Source organism: Procambarus clarkii, chromosome 50 (genome assembly GCF_040958095.1).
Source record: "Procambarus clarkii isolate CNS0578487 chromosome 50, FALCON_Pclarkii_2.0, whole genome shotgun sequence".
Taxonomy (NCBI): Eukaryota; Metazoa; Arthropoda; class Malacostraca; order Decapoda; family Cambaridae; genus Procambarus; species Procambarus clarkii.
The window spans coordinates 2,158,328-2,175,483 of NC_091199.1; the positions used below are offsets into that span (position 1 = coordinate 2,158,328).

Here is a 17,156-nt window from a genome sequence, read left to right on the forward strand (position 1 = left end):
TATATATATACATTAGGAAAAAAAAAATAAGTTATATATTTTTTTTTATTATATTATGGTGGTTATAGTTATAATTTTATAATTCATATAGTTTATACAATTTTTTTAATATTCTATTTTAAGTTTCTAAGGGAATTATGATGGTGATCAAAATGGAACAATGATATGATATATATAGTGCTTTAAATTTTTCTTCTTCTTCTTCTTTTTCTTCTTTTCCATCATCATCTGTTCTATTACCACATTTTTTTTTTGGGGGGGGGATGGATAAAGTTGGAGTTGGTGGTGGTTGTTGTGGTGGTGGTGGTGGCAGTAATTTAAGTACCTAGGAAATGATGGTGATGGTGAAGATGGAGGGGTGTTAAAAACAACTTTTTCTGATGAACATAATGGATCTTGGATAAGGTTACCGTCTATTTTTGCTGTGGATGTTGATGGAGATGGAGATATAAATGCTTGCGATGATTCTTCTACTGATAACTCTGAAGCCGAAATTTCTTTTCCTTTTCCTTCATCAGGTTCCATTACCACAACTTCGGGAATGGGTATATCTGGAATTGATGGTGGCAATGTTTTTTTATAAAACTTAATCAAAATACTTTCGCATTTGTCCATTTTTTTATCTTCATGCCCTGCAATGATGCGGTATTTACTTTCTTCTCTTTGACTTTCTTTAAATACATGAAAAGTTTCATCCACTTTTTGGATAATTTCTTCCTTGGTTTTCAGTTTCCTATTACCTGAATTGTATGTAATTAAATATTTTTCGTCTTCCTGTTCTTCATTAATAATCATTAAATTACGATATAGAGCATTAGGAGATTGTGATTTCCTTTTGCGTGATTGTTTCTTGTTAGTTAATTCAACCACTTCAGGTTGATTAGCAATTGCTGCTATGTCCATAACTGATGCTGAAGTTTTAGTTTGAGTGGGATTCTTCCTGACCATTGTAAGGTTTGGGAGTCAGAGAATAAATAATATCAGAAGGAAGGGTACTGTACTTTATATAGGAACGCGATGTAATATTTTTTCATAAATACTAACACTCTTTCACTATAATGACCTCTTACAAACGGTTAATGCCTATTAGGGGATATAAAAATACATCATTAAATATCGAAACATCTTTCATGGGTAAAAAAGTTTCCCAATTGGGACAAAAACAACAATCATATTATACAATAAAACCATTAACAATTTCATTAGAAACTTATGATGACATTGTATTAAATATTTGCAACATTAAATCTAAATCTACTAATTTTGAAAGCAACATAAAAGGAAAGAAAATATTGGAAATGAAAATATATCGTATAAGTATATACGAATATCTAAATTAACAAACCAACTGGTTAAGACAGATCTAAAATATTTCATAGCATTTAGTCAGTCAGTCTGTCCTAGTTGTTACTTTGTAAATTGTGTAATTTGTATTGATCGAAATAAATTTAAACGTTACATGAGTAATTATAAAGTTTTAACTAGAAACTTAAATGATAGTTATCCTCGTTTTATAAAGTGCTCTCAATGTCATTTAATTTTCAAACCCCATGAAGAATTATTATCAAGTGTATTCCCAAATGCAAATTCAGTCCAGGGTCTTTCTAATGCTATTTTTCGTTATCTTAAAGTGAGAAACCGTATTTTTCGTCCAACAACAGGTGGATGGCAATGTAAAGCGTGCCAAACAAAATATGAACATTCATATGCTGAATTTAGAATTTACCTTAATCATATTTGGCAAGGAAATAGCTCATAAAAAGCAGATAATAATAACACTCATGATAAATTCCTCTTTAGAAACCCAAGAATATTATTTGAGCGACTTACAACCCAATCGCAATTTGAATTAAGAAATGATCCTAATGAACTTAATTATAGTGTGCATATAAAGTTATCGAATGGAATTCACCGGTTAATTGCACCTTTAGCCTTCCTTATGAATCATCAACGATCATTGCCGTTTTACAAAAAACTTATTTCAGATCCTAGTGTAAATATGAGTAAAGTTAAAACGAGTTATGGATCAGTGTTGAGTCGAATGAAAAGTGGTAAATTTTCTTCTATACGTCAACATGGACACAATAAACGATACATTGGTTCAGCCCGCGTCATTATTACCCCCTGTAATGAACTTGAACCAGATGAATGTATTCTTCCTATTAGTGTATGGAGACGACTAGATTGTCCACGTTATGTTCTTGCCCACCATTATCCTACACTTGATGATAGAAATTTTACCTAGCATCGGGTGAAAGCTTTTTGGATCTATCCAGTCATGGCTATATCTACTAGCATTGTGCATGGTAATCATGCCGACTTCGATGGTGATGCCATGCAAGTTATTCCAGTAAGTCATAATGTGGCTTCTGAAGCTGAAGTCGTTATTCTTTTCCATCCTCGTACAAATTTTGTCTTACCAGGTAGTCTACGTTTAGCTTTTGATCTTGATGAAATTTTAATGTTATATTACCTATATGGTCTTAATAGAAATGAAATTCATGGAGCTCTGTATCGTTTAGCTATAACTGAATCTTCCTCGAAAGCATATGATATATTCATTCATCTTAGAGAGATTTGTCATAAAATAACTAAAACTCAAAAAGTTTTTTCGATATCTTATAATGATTTGCTACAGTTTATTCGTCAACCTACACCATCCTATGTTGATTTTGTTGAAAAAATATTTCCTAGTGTAAGTAATAATAATACTATAAAATGTATGATTCAGTCTGAATCATCTCGTTTTTCAATTGATCATTTATGGCAGATTGTCGGCAAAATAAATGAACGAGCTCATCAAAGTTTTCTTGAAGGAATGAACCGTCAAAGCTTTATTAAAATGGCCCAACTGTCACGTGATGCATCTAATAAAGACATAGCTCTATATGGATATGCTTATATAAAACTATTGTATTGTACTTGTTTACTTATTTGTGGTTATGACGGTAGAATTTATACACCACGTGGAATTCTCGCTGCTGACTGTCTTGAAGATATTTTATAATTTAGTTTAATTTTAGTGGAAGAAAAGAAAAGAAAAGAAAACAAGAACGAGAGAGAGAGAGAGAGAGAGAGTGAATGAGAAAGAGAGAGAGAAAGAGAAAGAAAGAAAGAGAGAGAGAGTGAATGAGAGAGAGAGTGAATGAGAGAGAGAGAGAGAGAGAGTGAATGAGAAAGAGAGAGAGAGAGTGAATGAGAAAGAGAGAGAGAAAGAGAGAGTGAATGAGAGAGAGAGTGAATGAGAAAGAGAGTGAATGAGAAAGAGAGAGAGAAAGAGAGAGTGAATGAAATTATTTGGGATGTTGTGGTAGTTTATAAATTGACTTCATACACAGTTTAAATGTATATATGATAAATAAAACCCAGTAGGCTCAGAAATCTATATTGGTTGATTAAATGGGTAAAAGGGAAAGGAGTCAACTCCCAAAATAATGAAAAACATTTGCTTTCTCACTAGCAACAACGAACAATGAGACATAATGTCATATAAATTAAGAGCTCACCCCCCCCCCACCACCACCACTTCTCTCCACCGGGAGAGTAGCACCCAGAGCCCTCCGTCAGACCTTCAGTTTGTGGCTCCAGTGTGCCTCATCCACATCGTGCTCAACCTGCTCCCAGCCACACACACCCACCGCTCCACAACACATTCAGTATCCATCGATCTTTTGACCAATCAATAAGCAACATACTGGTCGTCCTACTTCTGGAGGATTCACAGTAAGATTAAAGTTGTATTATTATTATTATTATTATTATTATTATTATTATTATTATCCTTTTGTCATATATTTGATTATTAAAGGTTTAAAACACTTTAGTGCACAAAAAAGTGAATGTCACCAAAGCATTTGCTATCCCACCACGAAGTAAATAAACACGAAGATGACTCGCCGTGACACCCAAACAGAAAGTAAATGTTCATACTCTTTCATTTGTTACCAGCCTCACAGTCATCCTACAGCGCTTATTTTGATATCACGGAATTCGCAATAAAATTCCATACCCAGACATATGCCTATCAATGTCTAATTATGTTCCACACGAGTGTGGGAACTGGGCGAAGCATTAGCCGTGATTTCAGCAGCGACGACACTGTTGTGATTGTACCCATGAGCGTAAAAATTTTTTTTACTTTGCTCATGTTTTTCAAGTTTATACTTATTTCACACCGTTTTTTTTTGGTTTGTATAGTGTTCGGAATAAAATTCTCTACACAGATATGTAGATATAAATGTAGAATCATGATCGCGTCCAACACAAGAGTGTGTGGAGTGCGCAATTACCCTCGTTGTGTCACCAATTCAATAGTCTCTCCTTCAAGTTACAATACATTACCGTTTTCTCAAATAGGCACTGTGCCTATTAGAGAAAACAAGAAATTTAATGGCAAACATATTCATACAAACGCCAAGTCAATCGAGTAGTATATCCACACTATAACACAGTCCGTAAATGTACGTCGTGATCCGACAAGCGCTTAAATAAACCTTCCCGTAAATCCAAATGAAGTTCTCAGAAAAGTGTTAATTAATTAAATTTAATTTTCAAATTATTGAACTGTATTTTTTTTTTTTTTTTTGCCTCATTTTTCTCTGAAATGATATACTTTCATTATGAAATAGTCAATTTTTCTAATAAAGTATGGTAATTTCCTTTTATTTTTTTTACAGTTAAAGATGGTGTGTTGTTCATTATGCAGAGATTAAATAACTCTTGACTGTCCCATTTGGCGTTAATAATGGATTTGCAGAAGAAGAAGAGAAAAACAAAAACAAAAAAAAAGGTTGAAAAAGAAAGATCATGATAAGCAAACAACTGCTAATATTGATCTAGAAATTTTGTTTATAGAAAACGATAAAGAATTAGATTATAAAGAATTAGATGTTTTTTACCAAATTACATTCTGTTCAAATACATTTTATATCCATATTATTTTTCCAAATCTCTCTCCAGATAACAATAAATGGGTTAAGGATTATTTAATGACTGACAATAAATCAATATCATTCATTAGAATAACAGATATACTTCGTCAGCATGCAAAGTCATTAAATAGTGACAAACTAAAAATGTTGACTGTACTATTTGAAAGTGTTATCATCAAGTCAAGTAATGATGAAATTGATTAAACAAATGTAAAATGTTTCACTATATAAAAAAACTAATTGGGTTATATTTATATGGCAGAAGAATATTATAGTATTATAATACAAGAAAAAAAAATAAAAAATTATATGACAGTATATTTATCCTTCTTCTACCTTTCTCTTCTTGTAAACTTAAATATGAAACCCAAACTAGTTGAATTATCCATGCTAGATTATGTGTGAATATATTCATGGAATGTTGAAGAACAAGAATTTTATGGGATTCCAGTGCCTCAAAGTCAAATTCAAGATAGTGGTTTAAATCGTGAAAATATAGTACCACAAGACCCTATACGAGTAATTTTTGATACATCAAATTTTGATCACTTAGTTTTAGTTACACAACAACGTGAACTATTTGATCGTTCTATGATATTTTTGTATAATTGTGGGCTGATAGATTATTATACTCTTGAAGCTGAACATAGTCAGAATGGTCATTTGATTATGGGCGAAGCCTCATTGGAAGATTTGCAATTGGAAAAATATCGAGGTTATGCCGCTCGCGTTTTTTGTAAAGGTTATCGTAGGTGTATGGATCTCTTTAACTTTCTAAAATATAACTATCATCCATTTGGTATTAATGCTATGGGTAAATATTTTAATTCATACCAATGTTATTTTGACTGTGAACGACGACACAATCCAAAATTTCAATCTATGGGTTTATTTAAAGTACATGACAATCAACTTGTTTTTGTGAGTGGGGATATCGACAACTTTTTTCCACCATATCGGATCCTCTCATTTGATATAGAAACTAGTCGGCATGATTTAACTGGTGCCATTCCTCTAGGGGATAGTTCATATGATAGGTTAGTTGCTACTTCTTTTCAGACAGCAACTGTAATGAATGCCCAATATCCAACTGAATTAAGTGACATAAATACCCTTTTAGTTGTATATTATCCAAATTCTCAAAACAAAAAAAGAGAATTTTCCATGATAACTAAACAAGGAATTTCGATCCATGTTGAATTATATTCTTCAGAAAAACAGACTCTTTCTCGATCTTTGGAGTTACTAAGCACACCTCAACATATTTTCGCTACTGGTTATAACACTGATGGATACGACCATCCATTCGTCTTCAAACGAGCACTATTTCATGGTCTTTTACCTGGACATTTATTTTTCCACACTTACACTTTAAGGTCATATTGTGATATGAGAACCGTACCCCATATGACTCCACCTTGGATTTTAGATGTAGATGTTATGATTTGGCGTAAAAAAAAAATTCCAGTTGGTAAGTTTCTTGAACCACCTTCTGATAGTTTAGATGCTTGTGCAGAAGCTATAATGGGCCGCAATAAAGTAGATTTTAATATTGTAGCTATAAATAAAATGTATAAAAATTTAGAAGACAATGGAGAGGAACCGGATAGTTTTTTTTTAAATTTTCTAGATTATTGTACTGTAGATGTGGATCTGGTCACTCAATTGAATGGGCACCTTAATACTATTAGAATTACAATGGGTTTATCTCGTATGGGCGACCTTGACCCATACCATTGTCTTGGTGCCAGTTCTACAGCTATTGTGAGACGTTACCTTATAAATTTACTTAATTCAATTTATACGGCTCCTATTGACGAACATCTCATTAATAAGGTAAACTGTTATTCACAATCTCAATGGGAAATAGGTCGTATTCTTCCACAAAATCGATACGCTAAACATTCCATTGAACAAAAGGATCATTTGGATACAGGTAGAAAAAACACTTACAATGGCGCTGAAGTTCTTGAACCGAAAATTGGAGTACATTTAGCTTCTAATACTCATTCAATATTTGTTTTTGATTTTTGTTCATTATATCCTAGTTTAATTATTGACTATAATTTAAATCGAGGGTTCGTGACTCGAATTTCACGTTGTCAACTCCCAGAAGTTGATGAAAGTTTATTTCATATACTTATTATGGATGAAGATCCTTATTTTGCTTATGTGAGTGTTAAAGTCCAAGAAGGAAAACCATACACTCAATCACCATTACGTCAGATATGTGAAAAATTAGTAAATGGACGAGGTATTATGAAAAAATTAGGAATGACCACTCAAGCTAACGCTCTTAAGATTATGGTAAATTCTATTTATGGTGCAATGGCGGCCATTAAACTACTCGCAGATGAACTGGTCCCATGCATGGTTACTGGTTATGGTCGGTATCATCTTAATCGAGCTCAACATTTTTATACTAAAGATGAAAATGGAATTGGAGCGACAGTTTTATATGGCGACACTGATTCATTATTTCTGAAGGTATCTCGTTCAGCAGGAACTGGAGATGAATTGGCTAATCGTTGTAATACTAATCTCAGACAAGATATACCTTCTACATGTTATCTCAAACTAGCTTTCGAAAATTCATTTGGTGTTCTAGTGCTAATAAAAAAAAAATTATATGACTATACAAGAAAGACAAGTTGGCAATAAATGTAAAATCAGTGGTTATAAAAAACGTATCAACCTTAGTAATCATCGTGACTTAACAAATTTATTGCAACATGTTCTTATGATTTTATGGGACAATGACCCAGCTCACATTTTTAAAAATATTAGAAATGAAGTAACACAATGGTTTAATCAAATAATAAATCAAAATGATGATGAGATCAACCACCAGCGCTTTTTGAGTACCATTAAAATTCGACCTCTTCATATGTATAAATCAACTAGTTGCATTCATTATTGCTTGGGAACTAAAATTGAGCAACTTCATCCAGGTACAATAACAGCAGAAGGTGGTACTCATATTTCATACTATACAATGGTACCATTAGTACCAAGGGCTTTAACTTTACCCAAGAGTGTGTGTCTATGTCCAGCTATTACATATAGACCCCAAATACAAATAATTAATCGTTTAATGGGATTAATTTCTGATATAGGCCAAACTGTTAATGCCCTTATTCAGACTGCTGATTCAGAAAATGCGTCTCAATATAGTATAGAAAAGTTAAGCTTGGATTATCAAAAAAATGAAAGATATCAGCTCTATGAAAAACATGTTGCACATGGTTATAGAGTTTGTAATCTGAGTGCCTGGAAGCTTTTGTTAAATATTCCTTGCATTGAAATAACTTCAATATGGCCCTCATTTCATTACGAGTGTTTAGAAAATTCAAAATTTTATATATCGTCTTTGACTAGAAAACATAAATGGTGGTATACTACTACTACTACTACTAATAATAATAATAATAATAATAATAATAAGAAGAAGAATAAGAAAAAAAATTCTGAATGTAATTTTATTATACGTACAACTTTTCATTATGATAAGACCAAAAGAAAAATGTGGGTGACTCTAGATTCTGATTCTCAATGTCGAAAATTTAGCAATTTAAAAAATATATCACATTTTCTTTCTGGTAATGTAAGCAAACTGACACATTTGGTACCAACGATCTCAATGGTGAATAGTAGCAATATTAATAATACAGACATTTTATTCACATTAAATTCTAACTGTTTCGAAGAGATGTTAGCCTTTTTTATTTTTGTTTATAGTTTGGAGTGTGATATGTATGATATAATTATGGAAAATAAACAAAATAAGATAGATAATGATGATGATCGGTGGTTAATTATATTACCATTTGTCGCCATAAGGCGAGACACATTGGCAGAAAATTCATATTATACATTTTATTTAAAGTTATATATATATATATATTATGAATATATATATATATATATATATATATATATATATATATATATATATATATATATATATATATATATATATATATATATATATATGTCGTACCTAGTAGCCAGAACGCGCTTCTCAGCCTACTATGCAAGGCCCGATTTGCCTAATAAGCCAAGTTTTCCTGAAGTAATATAATTTCTCTAATTTTTTTCTTATGAAATGATAAAGCTACCCATTTCATTCTATATGAGGTCAATTTTTTTTTATTGGAGTTAAAATTAACGTAGATATATGACCGAACCTAACCAACCCTACCTAACCTAACCTAACCTATCTTTATAGGTTAGGTTAGGTTAGGTAGCCGAAAAAGTTAGGTTAGGTAAGGTTAGGTAGGTTAGGTAGTCGAAAAACAAATAATTCATGAAAACTTGGCTTATTAGGCAAATCGGGCCTTGTATAGTAGGCTGAGAAGTGCGTTCTGGCTACTAGGTACGACATATATATATATATATATATATATATATATATATATATATATATATATATATATATATATATATATATATATTTTTAAAGTCAGTATATAATTAGGATATCAAAAGTTTATAACTCATTATATCATTTTGACTCTTTTATACAATGAATACCTCAGGATATTATGGTCAATATTTACCTTCTACTACCTATCCACCAGCAGCAACAACACAACTACAGCAACAACAAACAATAATTCAGGCAAAAAATGCAACCTCAATATATCACCAACCAACAACTACAGATGGAATTTATCAATCTCACCCTCCTCCCCCTCAACTTCAATCTGAAGAAAAGTATTATAGCACCCTCAACTTCATCAACGAAGATGAAGAGGTTATGGAAATTATTGCAGAAATGCTGAACAAAGCTTCAAGTTCGAATTATTATATACTTCCCAATGAGCCACCCAATATTCACAAAAAATTGATAACCATCGAAAATTTAAGAGAGTTGAATAAAAACAATATTTTAGAGAAATTAACTAAATATAAAGAACAATATGAAAAACTCGGTAGTTCTGTATTTGAAGAAAAAATCAAGGCAAATAACCAAAACAACATGAAATATTATAGAATTAACAATGATTATTTAACTAGCTTAACCGTTAAGTTGTTGGATGTCAAATGTTTTATAGTTTCGGGAGGAACAAAATTTGCCTTAGTACCTAATAAGATTGGAAATATTGAATTCGGTGAAGATATTCAGAAAATATTTGAAGAAATTCTAATCCAACCAATAGCTGAGGCATTAAAAATTGATAAACCTTCCCAGGGTAAAATCTGGAGCGCATCAATGTATATAGATGGTCATAAAGATAAACAATGTTCTTTAAAATGTAATGAAATACTTATACAAAAACAGCCACAATTTCAGAACGAGTGTTTGCGTCAACGTATAAATTTAGGTGTTCAATTTTGTCCTTTTGTGGTCAACCCTAAAGAAGATGAAGTTTACATGGGTTCGCCGCTAGGAAATGTTTACATCAAAAATTCTAAAATATATGGGATTGGTCGTAACCGAATCCCTTACTCAAGTGAAACCTTTGTTGAAATTAGAGAATCTCTGTGTCCTGTTAATGCTTTAATTTCATTTGGTTTATCTGAAATTGGAGTTTTTAATAACAAATTAATTCTGTATCTACGTAATTTAGATTCTGTTTTTTATTCAGATGTCCCAGCTAACAATATCCGAAATCAAGCCTCTGATGCAATTAAACAAATTCTTTTAACTAATAATAGCATTAGGAAGAAACTAATGCCCAAATATAAAGATATTATTTCTAAAGTAATAGATGAAGTTCAGGTAGAAGAACCTATATGTAATGGAAGTGTCACAGCAGAAGAACCACCATTCAAACGAATAAAAATTGAGAAAAAAGTTAATGAGGACGATTTTAAAGAGGCAGAGAAGTGTAATTTAGATGTGGAAAATAGTAAAATAGTAGCCCCTTTAGTTGGAGAATTAAATGAAGAGGAGAATTGTATTAATTATGAAAATCAAGAGGAAGCAGCATTAAATTTCCTTAATATGTTATAATAAGAAATTATACATTAAAAATGATAATGTAAAACTAAAAATTATTAAAAGAAATTAATAGATTTTTGTATTATTCCAATATGCTATATTTTTTTTTGTTAACAAAACTAAATTCTATTTTTTTTTTTTTTTTAGTAAATCACCATTTGTAAGGAAATTTGCCTAAAAATTTTGCGAAATTCTTCTGAAATTGGTAGGTAAATCATATACTGGGAGCAAACAAGATTTGATATTAAAATATAGTTGAGTGCTTCCGGCACCTACACCATGGAGAGAGGAGATAAAAAAAGATCCTCCGGCTCCTTTTCCTTACAGTGGCACGCTGCCTCCCAGAGAGAGCGGACGTGTGTGTGTGTCTCTCTCTCACACAGGCTAGTGCTGTTAACGGGGTTTGTGCCTGCTACCCTGGCAGTGTCTTGTGATCGATTTTCCTAGTGGACCATATAAATATAGTAAATCACAGCAAATTTATTTCATTTCTTCTGTGAATTTTGATCGATTCACATATCAACCTTTTCCTGACACTAAAGGAAAATGAATGTGCTAATACTCATATTAATAGTTGGATTTACCAAAAGTTGTATGTGGTCCCAAAAGAAAAACACAACTACACCAATTACATCTTCCCACTTAACGGATGAAAATGAGAAAACATCAACAGCCCCTCTAACATCATGGGAAAATGATACAGTGACGGAAACATCTACATTTGTCTCACTAATGATAACTTCAGAAAATGAGAGAGCAGCTTACAACACAACAACAACTAAAAAGAAAAAGATAACTAAACCTCTTATTAGCAACTCAACAACAGCCAAACCAAGACTGGTAGTAATATCAACAGAAAATGATACTGATGAGGAGACAGCATCCACCCCTCAAGAAAGCCTGTCAACTTCAGATGAAGAGATAGAAACTACTCCACCCTTAACAACAACAACAATCACAAGCAATGATACTGATGAGGAGACAGCATCTACCACTCAAGAAAGCCAGGCAACAACATCATCAGAAAATTATTATAACTATGAGGAGACTGGGCGAGGTGAAGGTCGGGGACGTCCGCTCTGTCCGGCCAACTGTTCTGAACCGAGCTCGGACCGGCGCATCTCCGTCCCTTCGGTAGACGCCAGGCTGCGTGGGCGTGCTCTCGAGCGGCGCGGCGTGCCCACAACAACAACCAATGATACTTACGAGGAGACAGCATCTACCCCTCAAGAAAGCCAGGTAGCAACATCATCAGAAAATTATTATAACTATGAGGAAGCAGAAACTACTCCTCCCTCGACAACAACAACAACAACAACAACCACAACCAATGATACTTACGAGGAGACAGCATCCACCCCCCAAGAAAGCCAGGTAACAACATCATCAGAAAATTACTACAACTATGAGGAAACAGAAATCACTTCTCCCTCGACAATAACAACAACAACAATAACCACAACCAACGATACCCATGAGGAGACAGCATCTACCCCTCAAGAAAGCCAGGCAACAACATCACCAGAAAACTACCATAACTATGAGGAAACAGAAACCACTCCTCCCTCGACAACAACAACAATAACCACAACCAACGACACCCATGAGGAGACAGCATCCACCCCTCAAGAAAGCCAGGCAACAACATCATCAGAAAACTACCACAACTATGAGGAAACAGAAACCACTCCTCCCTCGACAACAACAACAACAACAACAACAACCACAACCAATGGCACCCATGAGGAGACAGCATCTACCCCTCAAGAAAGCCAGGCAACAGCATCATCAGAAAATTACTACAACTATGAGGAAACAGAAACTACTCCTCCCTCGACAACATCAACAACAACCACAACCAATGACACCCATGAGGAGACAGCATCTACCCCCCAAGAAAGCCAGGCAACAACATCATCAGAAAATTACTACAACTATGAGGAAACAGAAACTACTCCTCCCTCAACAACAACAACAACCACAACCAATGACACCCATGAGGAGACAGCATCTACCCCTCAAGAAAGCCAGGCAACAACATCATCAGAAAACCACCATAACTATGAGGAAACAGAAACCACTCCTCCCAAGACAACAACAACAACAACAACCACAACCATTGATACTTATGAGGAGATAGCACCCACCCCTCAAGAAAGCCAGGCAACAACATCATCAGAAAATTATTACAACCAAGAGGAAACAGAAACCACTCCTCCCTCGACAACAACAACAACAACCACAACCAACGATACCCATGAGGAGACAGCACCCACCCCTCAAGAAAGCCAGGCAACAACATCATCAGAAAATCACCACAACTATGAGGAAACAGAAACTACTCCTCCCTCGACAACAACAACAACAACAATAACCACAACCAATGATACCTATGAGGAGACAGCATTCACCCCTCAAGAAAGCCAGGCAACAACATCATCAGAAAACTACCACAACTATGAGGAAACAGAAACCACTCCTCCCTTGACAACAACAACAACCACAACCAATGACACCCACAAGGACACAACATCCACCCCTCAAGAAAGCCAGGCAACAACATCATCAGAAAACTACCACAACTATGAGGAAACAGAAACCACTCCTCCCTCGACAACAACAACAACAACAATAACCACAACCAATGACACCCATGAGGAGACAGCATCTACCCCTCAAGAAAGCCAGGCAACAACATCATCAGAAAACTACCACAACTATGAGGAAACAGAAACTACTCCTCCCTCGACAACAACAACAACAACAATAACCACAACCAATGACACCCATGAGGAGACAGCATCTACCCCTCAAGAAAGCCAGGCAACAACATCACCAGAAAGACCGGCCACGGCCACAACACCACCACCATGGGAAAATGATACAGCGACGAAAACATATACAGTTGTCTCAACAGAAGAAATAATAATTATTAAGGCAACCACCCCACCAACAACCGAAGAAAGCCAGTCAACTTTAGAAACAACAGAAGAAACTCCCAAAGAAGAAACCACCGACTCAACAACACCAAATGACACACAAGAAACAATCAATATCAATTCGACTGTTCTTATTATTATTATTATAATTCCTATTTTTTTGATAAGTTTAGTACTTTTCATTTGGATTTATAATAACTTCTCATCTTATACATTAAATGAAGATATAGAATTAAACCACTCTAATCAGGTTAAAACGAAATATGATTTAATAAAAACAAAATTTTTCTAATCAATTTCTTGCTCAATAATTTCTGTCTTTATGCATTTATTGAATGATTAAAAGCAAAATAAATATTTGATCATTTATTATTCCATTTTTTTTTGTGCACACACACACACACACACACACACACACACACACACACACACACACACACACACACACACACACACACACACACCGGTCTGGTATTCTATTTACAGTATTAACATTTAAATTTATCCAATAAGAAGGTTAATTTGTCTTTTAAAGTTTCGAGGCCTATTAGCATAATATTTTCAGGCTTTAATGCACCTGAACTTTCAATATTGAAATAAAATTGTTTTCGTTTATTACAGTCTTCCAGAAAATAAGAAGAAGTGTTGTTACAGCAATCAAAATCTATATTAATTGTCGGATTCCATTTGGCGTGGTTTTTGCCAATCCCCTTGATAGCATATGCTTTTAAGCATAATTCTTGTCCATTATTAAGTTTAACCAAAGAAATTGGGATTTCTTTGTGAAAAGATGGTATTATATCAGATGTTGTTATGAGGTATTGTTTGTCTTCACGACATTTAACATCCAAAATAAATTCTACTGCACATTTCGTACAAAAGTTAATACATTGACATTTCCATGGAATCTTTAATTTATTAATGAATTCATCTGAAGGTATTGGAATTAGACCTAGACGATGAATAATGAACTCATCACTTAATATAGTTGTATTTTTTTTAATTTGAACCCAATCAATGGCTATAGTAGGAGTCTCAGCTATAAAAATCCGTCGCAATCCATTTACTAGAGCTAAATTTATATTTTCTATTTTAAATTGTATCATGTCAGGTGATAAATCTAAAATTTTAATTGTTATCTGATCTGTATTGATAGCCATGTCTTGAAATAATTTTGTTTTGAATAAACCGTTTACTTAATATATAGTATGTAAGGTTACAATATATATTCATTTTAGGAATAAAAAAAAAACTTAAATTATCATGGAATACCGGAAAACGATACCCAGGTCATACATACAATTATCACTCATTACCCATCATCAGTCATCCATATCTCACCCATCTGCCCCTGGCACTGGTCCAAGAGCAAGGGTCACTAATTCTCTTCAACTTTGAGGAAATAATAAGTAAAGTTTATTTATCTTTCCTTCTAATTTTTCGACATTTTATAATTACTAAGGGACCTTGGGTATCCCCACTACCATCAACATCAACATTATTATCAGAATCTTCATCATCATCATCACCCATATTTCTATGGATATCAGTGTCATTAATTTCACAAGTCTCTCTTTTGATCTTAGCATATCTGAAATTATACTTAATATTATTAGTATTCATTTTTTGGGAAGATGCATTATCATAGTCTAATGCACTGTACAAAATATATTTCTGTAAACGTACTACTGCCTGTTGATGTGTAGCAGCAGTTAGTGAATCAAACACAGTAAGTAATTTGAAGTGTAATTTAGTGGCATCTCTAGAATTGATCTCTTTGATATCATGATCACAAATTACAGTGTCCGTCAATTTTCTAACAAATTTGTAAAATAATTCACTACTATACATGTTTGCTTTTTCAATAAAATTTACAATGTATAAGCTATTTTTATCTATATACTTTTTATTGTTAAATTGAATATGTTTTCTTAACTTACCAATTTCATTAATAAGATATTTATAAATTAACTTTTGATCCTTCCGGTCTTGTTTTACCATTAAAAATGTCCATAAATTTGTTAACATTCTAATATATAATATTATGTATTTATATTCTAACGAAAAACCTTCATTTTTAGGTATTTGATCAATGTATTTAGACAAATATTGTTTTAAAATTTTCATGTCAAAGAAACGAGTATTAAATTTCAGTTTGAATCCTGGAAAGCCCAATCCATCGATTTTATATATTTTTCTAACTATAAAGTTATTTTTATTGGATTCCGATTGAGGGAAAATATAAGTACCATTGTTTTGAATACCCCTTGGATGAGAAGAAGAATTGAGATTTCTATGAGAGGGGGCATTTATTCCACCCTTCTGGAGTAGACCATAAGAAGATTTATTTCCATTAGATGGACCAGGACCACTGATCTCGTCTACTTCATCTTCAATATTATCTTGTATGACATTTCTATGAATTTCATCATCTTCTGTTGGACTGTTTCTATCTTCTCTTACTTTGGCTCTTTTGAATCTCCTAATTAATCCATAATTCATTCCCCCTTTTTTTACTGATCCTAATCCCTCTCCTGTAAATATATTAAGTGAAATATAGTAATGAATTAACAATCTTAGTGATATTTCTTGTTTTACTGTTAACAGTGGGAAAAACTTTTTATTAAAATTACCAGTTGAATATGTTTTTGAAATTCTTATTTGGAAATATTTTTCTTTTCCATTACGATTTTGGAAATTAAAAACAATTAATTGACTCCTAGTTGAACTGGACATTTATTTTATACTATTTATTTTAATATATTTTATATAAAAAAATTATTTTTTAATAATTTTACATACACTTTCTAAATTTAATAAAGTCGAATCATCCAAATTAAAAAAAATAAATCTTCTGTTTTTATTTGTTTTTTAATATCATTGAAAAGGTTTTCTAATTTGTTATGTTTGTTATTATTGTTTTCTCCATTTTTTGGAGATTCTGTTTCAATTTGTTGTTTAGGGGACGATTTATTATTTCCAGGTGAAGAAAACATTATATGGTTTTCAGTATATTTTCATTTCACACACACATATAAATATAGAGTATATATACTTTTTTTTTTTTAGTACCTGTTTAATTTAATTTTGAGTTAATCTGGCAAGATTTCTATCATTTATTTCACAATTTTGTTCACAAATTCCCTCTATGATACTAATAGTTGGTTCATTAATTGGTAAATGGGATTGTGGAATATTGGCCAAACGATTGCTGTTTATTGGTAGCCATGATACCTGGTATACGTTTTCAAAAAAAAGATGAGCATCTGCCAATGAAATATTTTAAAGGGCCTTGGGGAAACTACGCAAAAGAACTGATAGACGATGGAGGGTAATAAA

At 32.9% G+C, this 17,156-nt stretch overlaps 1 protein-coding gene across 1 annotated transcript in view; it reads left to right on the forward strand.

Annotated features, from left to right (window-relative positions):
• Window positions 1-2,278: 2,278 nt before the first annotated feature.
• The window catches only part of LOC138351562 (uncharacterized), a 32,538-nt gene continuing 17,660 nt past the window's right edge, over window positions 2,279-17,156 (forward strand). The window contains exons 1-7 of the mRNA XM_069303355.1: window positions 2,279-2,423; window positions 4,960-5,115; window positions 5,830-5,968; window positions 6,980-7,581; window positions 10,523-10,765; window positions 11,723-12,516; window positions 12,880-13,843. Coding sequence (XP_069159456.1) covers window positions 2,279-2,423; window positions 4,960-5,115; window positions 5,830-5,968; window positions 6,980-7,581; window positions 10,523-10,765; window positions 11,723-12,516; window positions 12,880-13,843 — 3,043 coding nt within the window. The remainder of the gene's footprint in view (window positions 2,424-4,959; window positions 5,116-5,829; window positions 5,969-6,979; window positions 7,582-10,522; window positions 10,766-11,722; window positions 12,517-12,879; window positions 13,844-17,156) is intronic.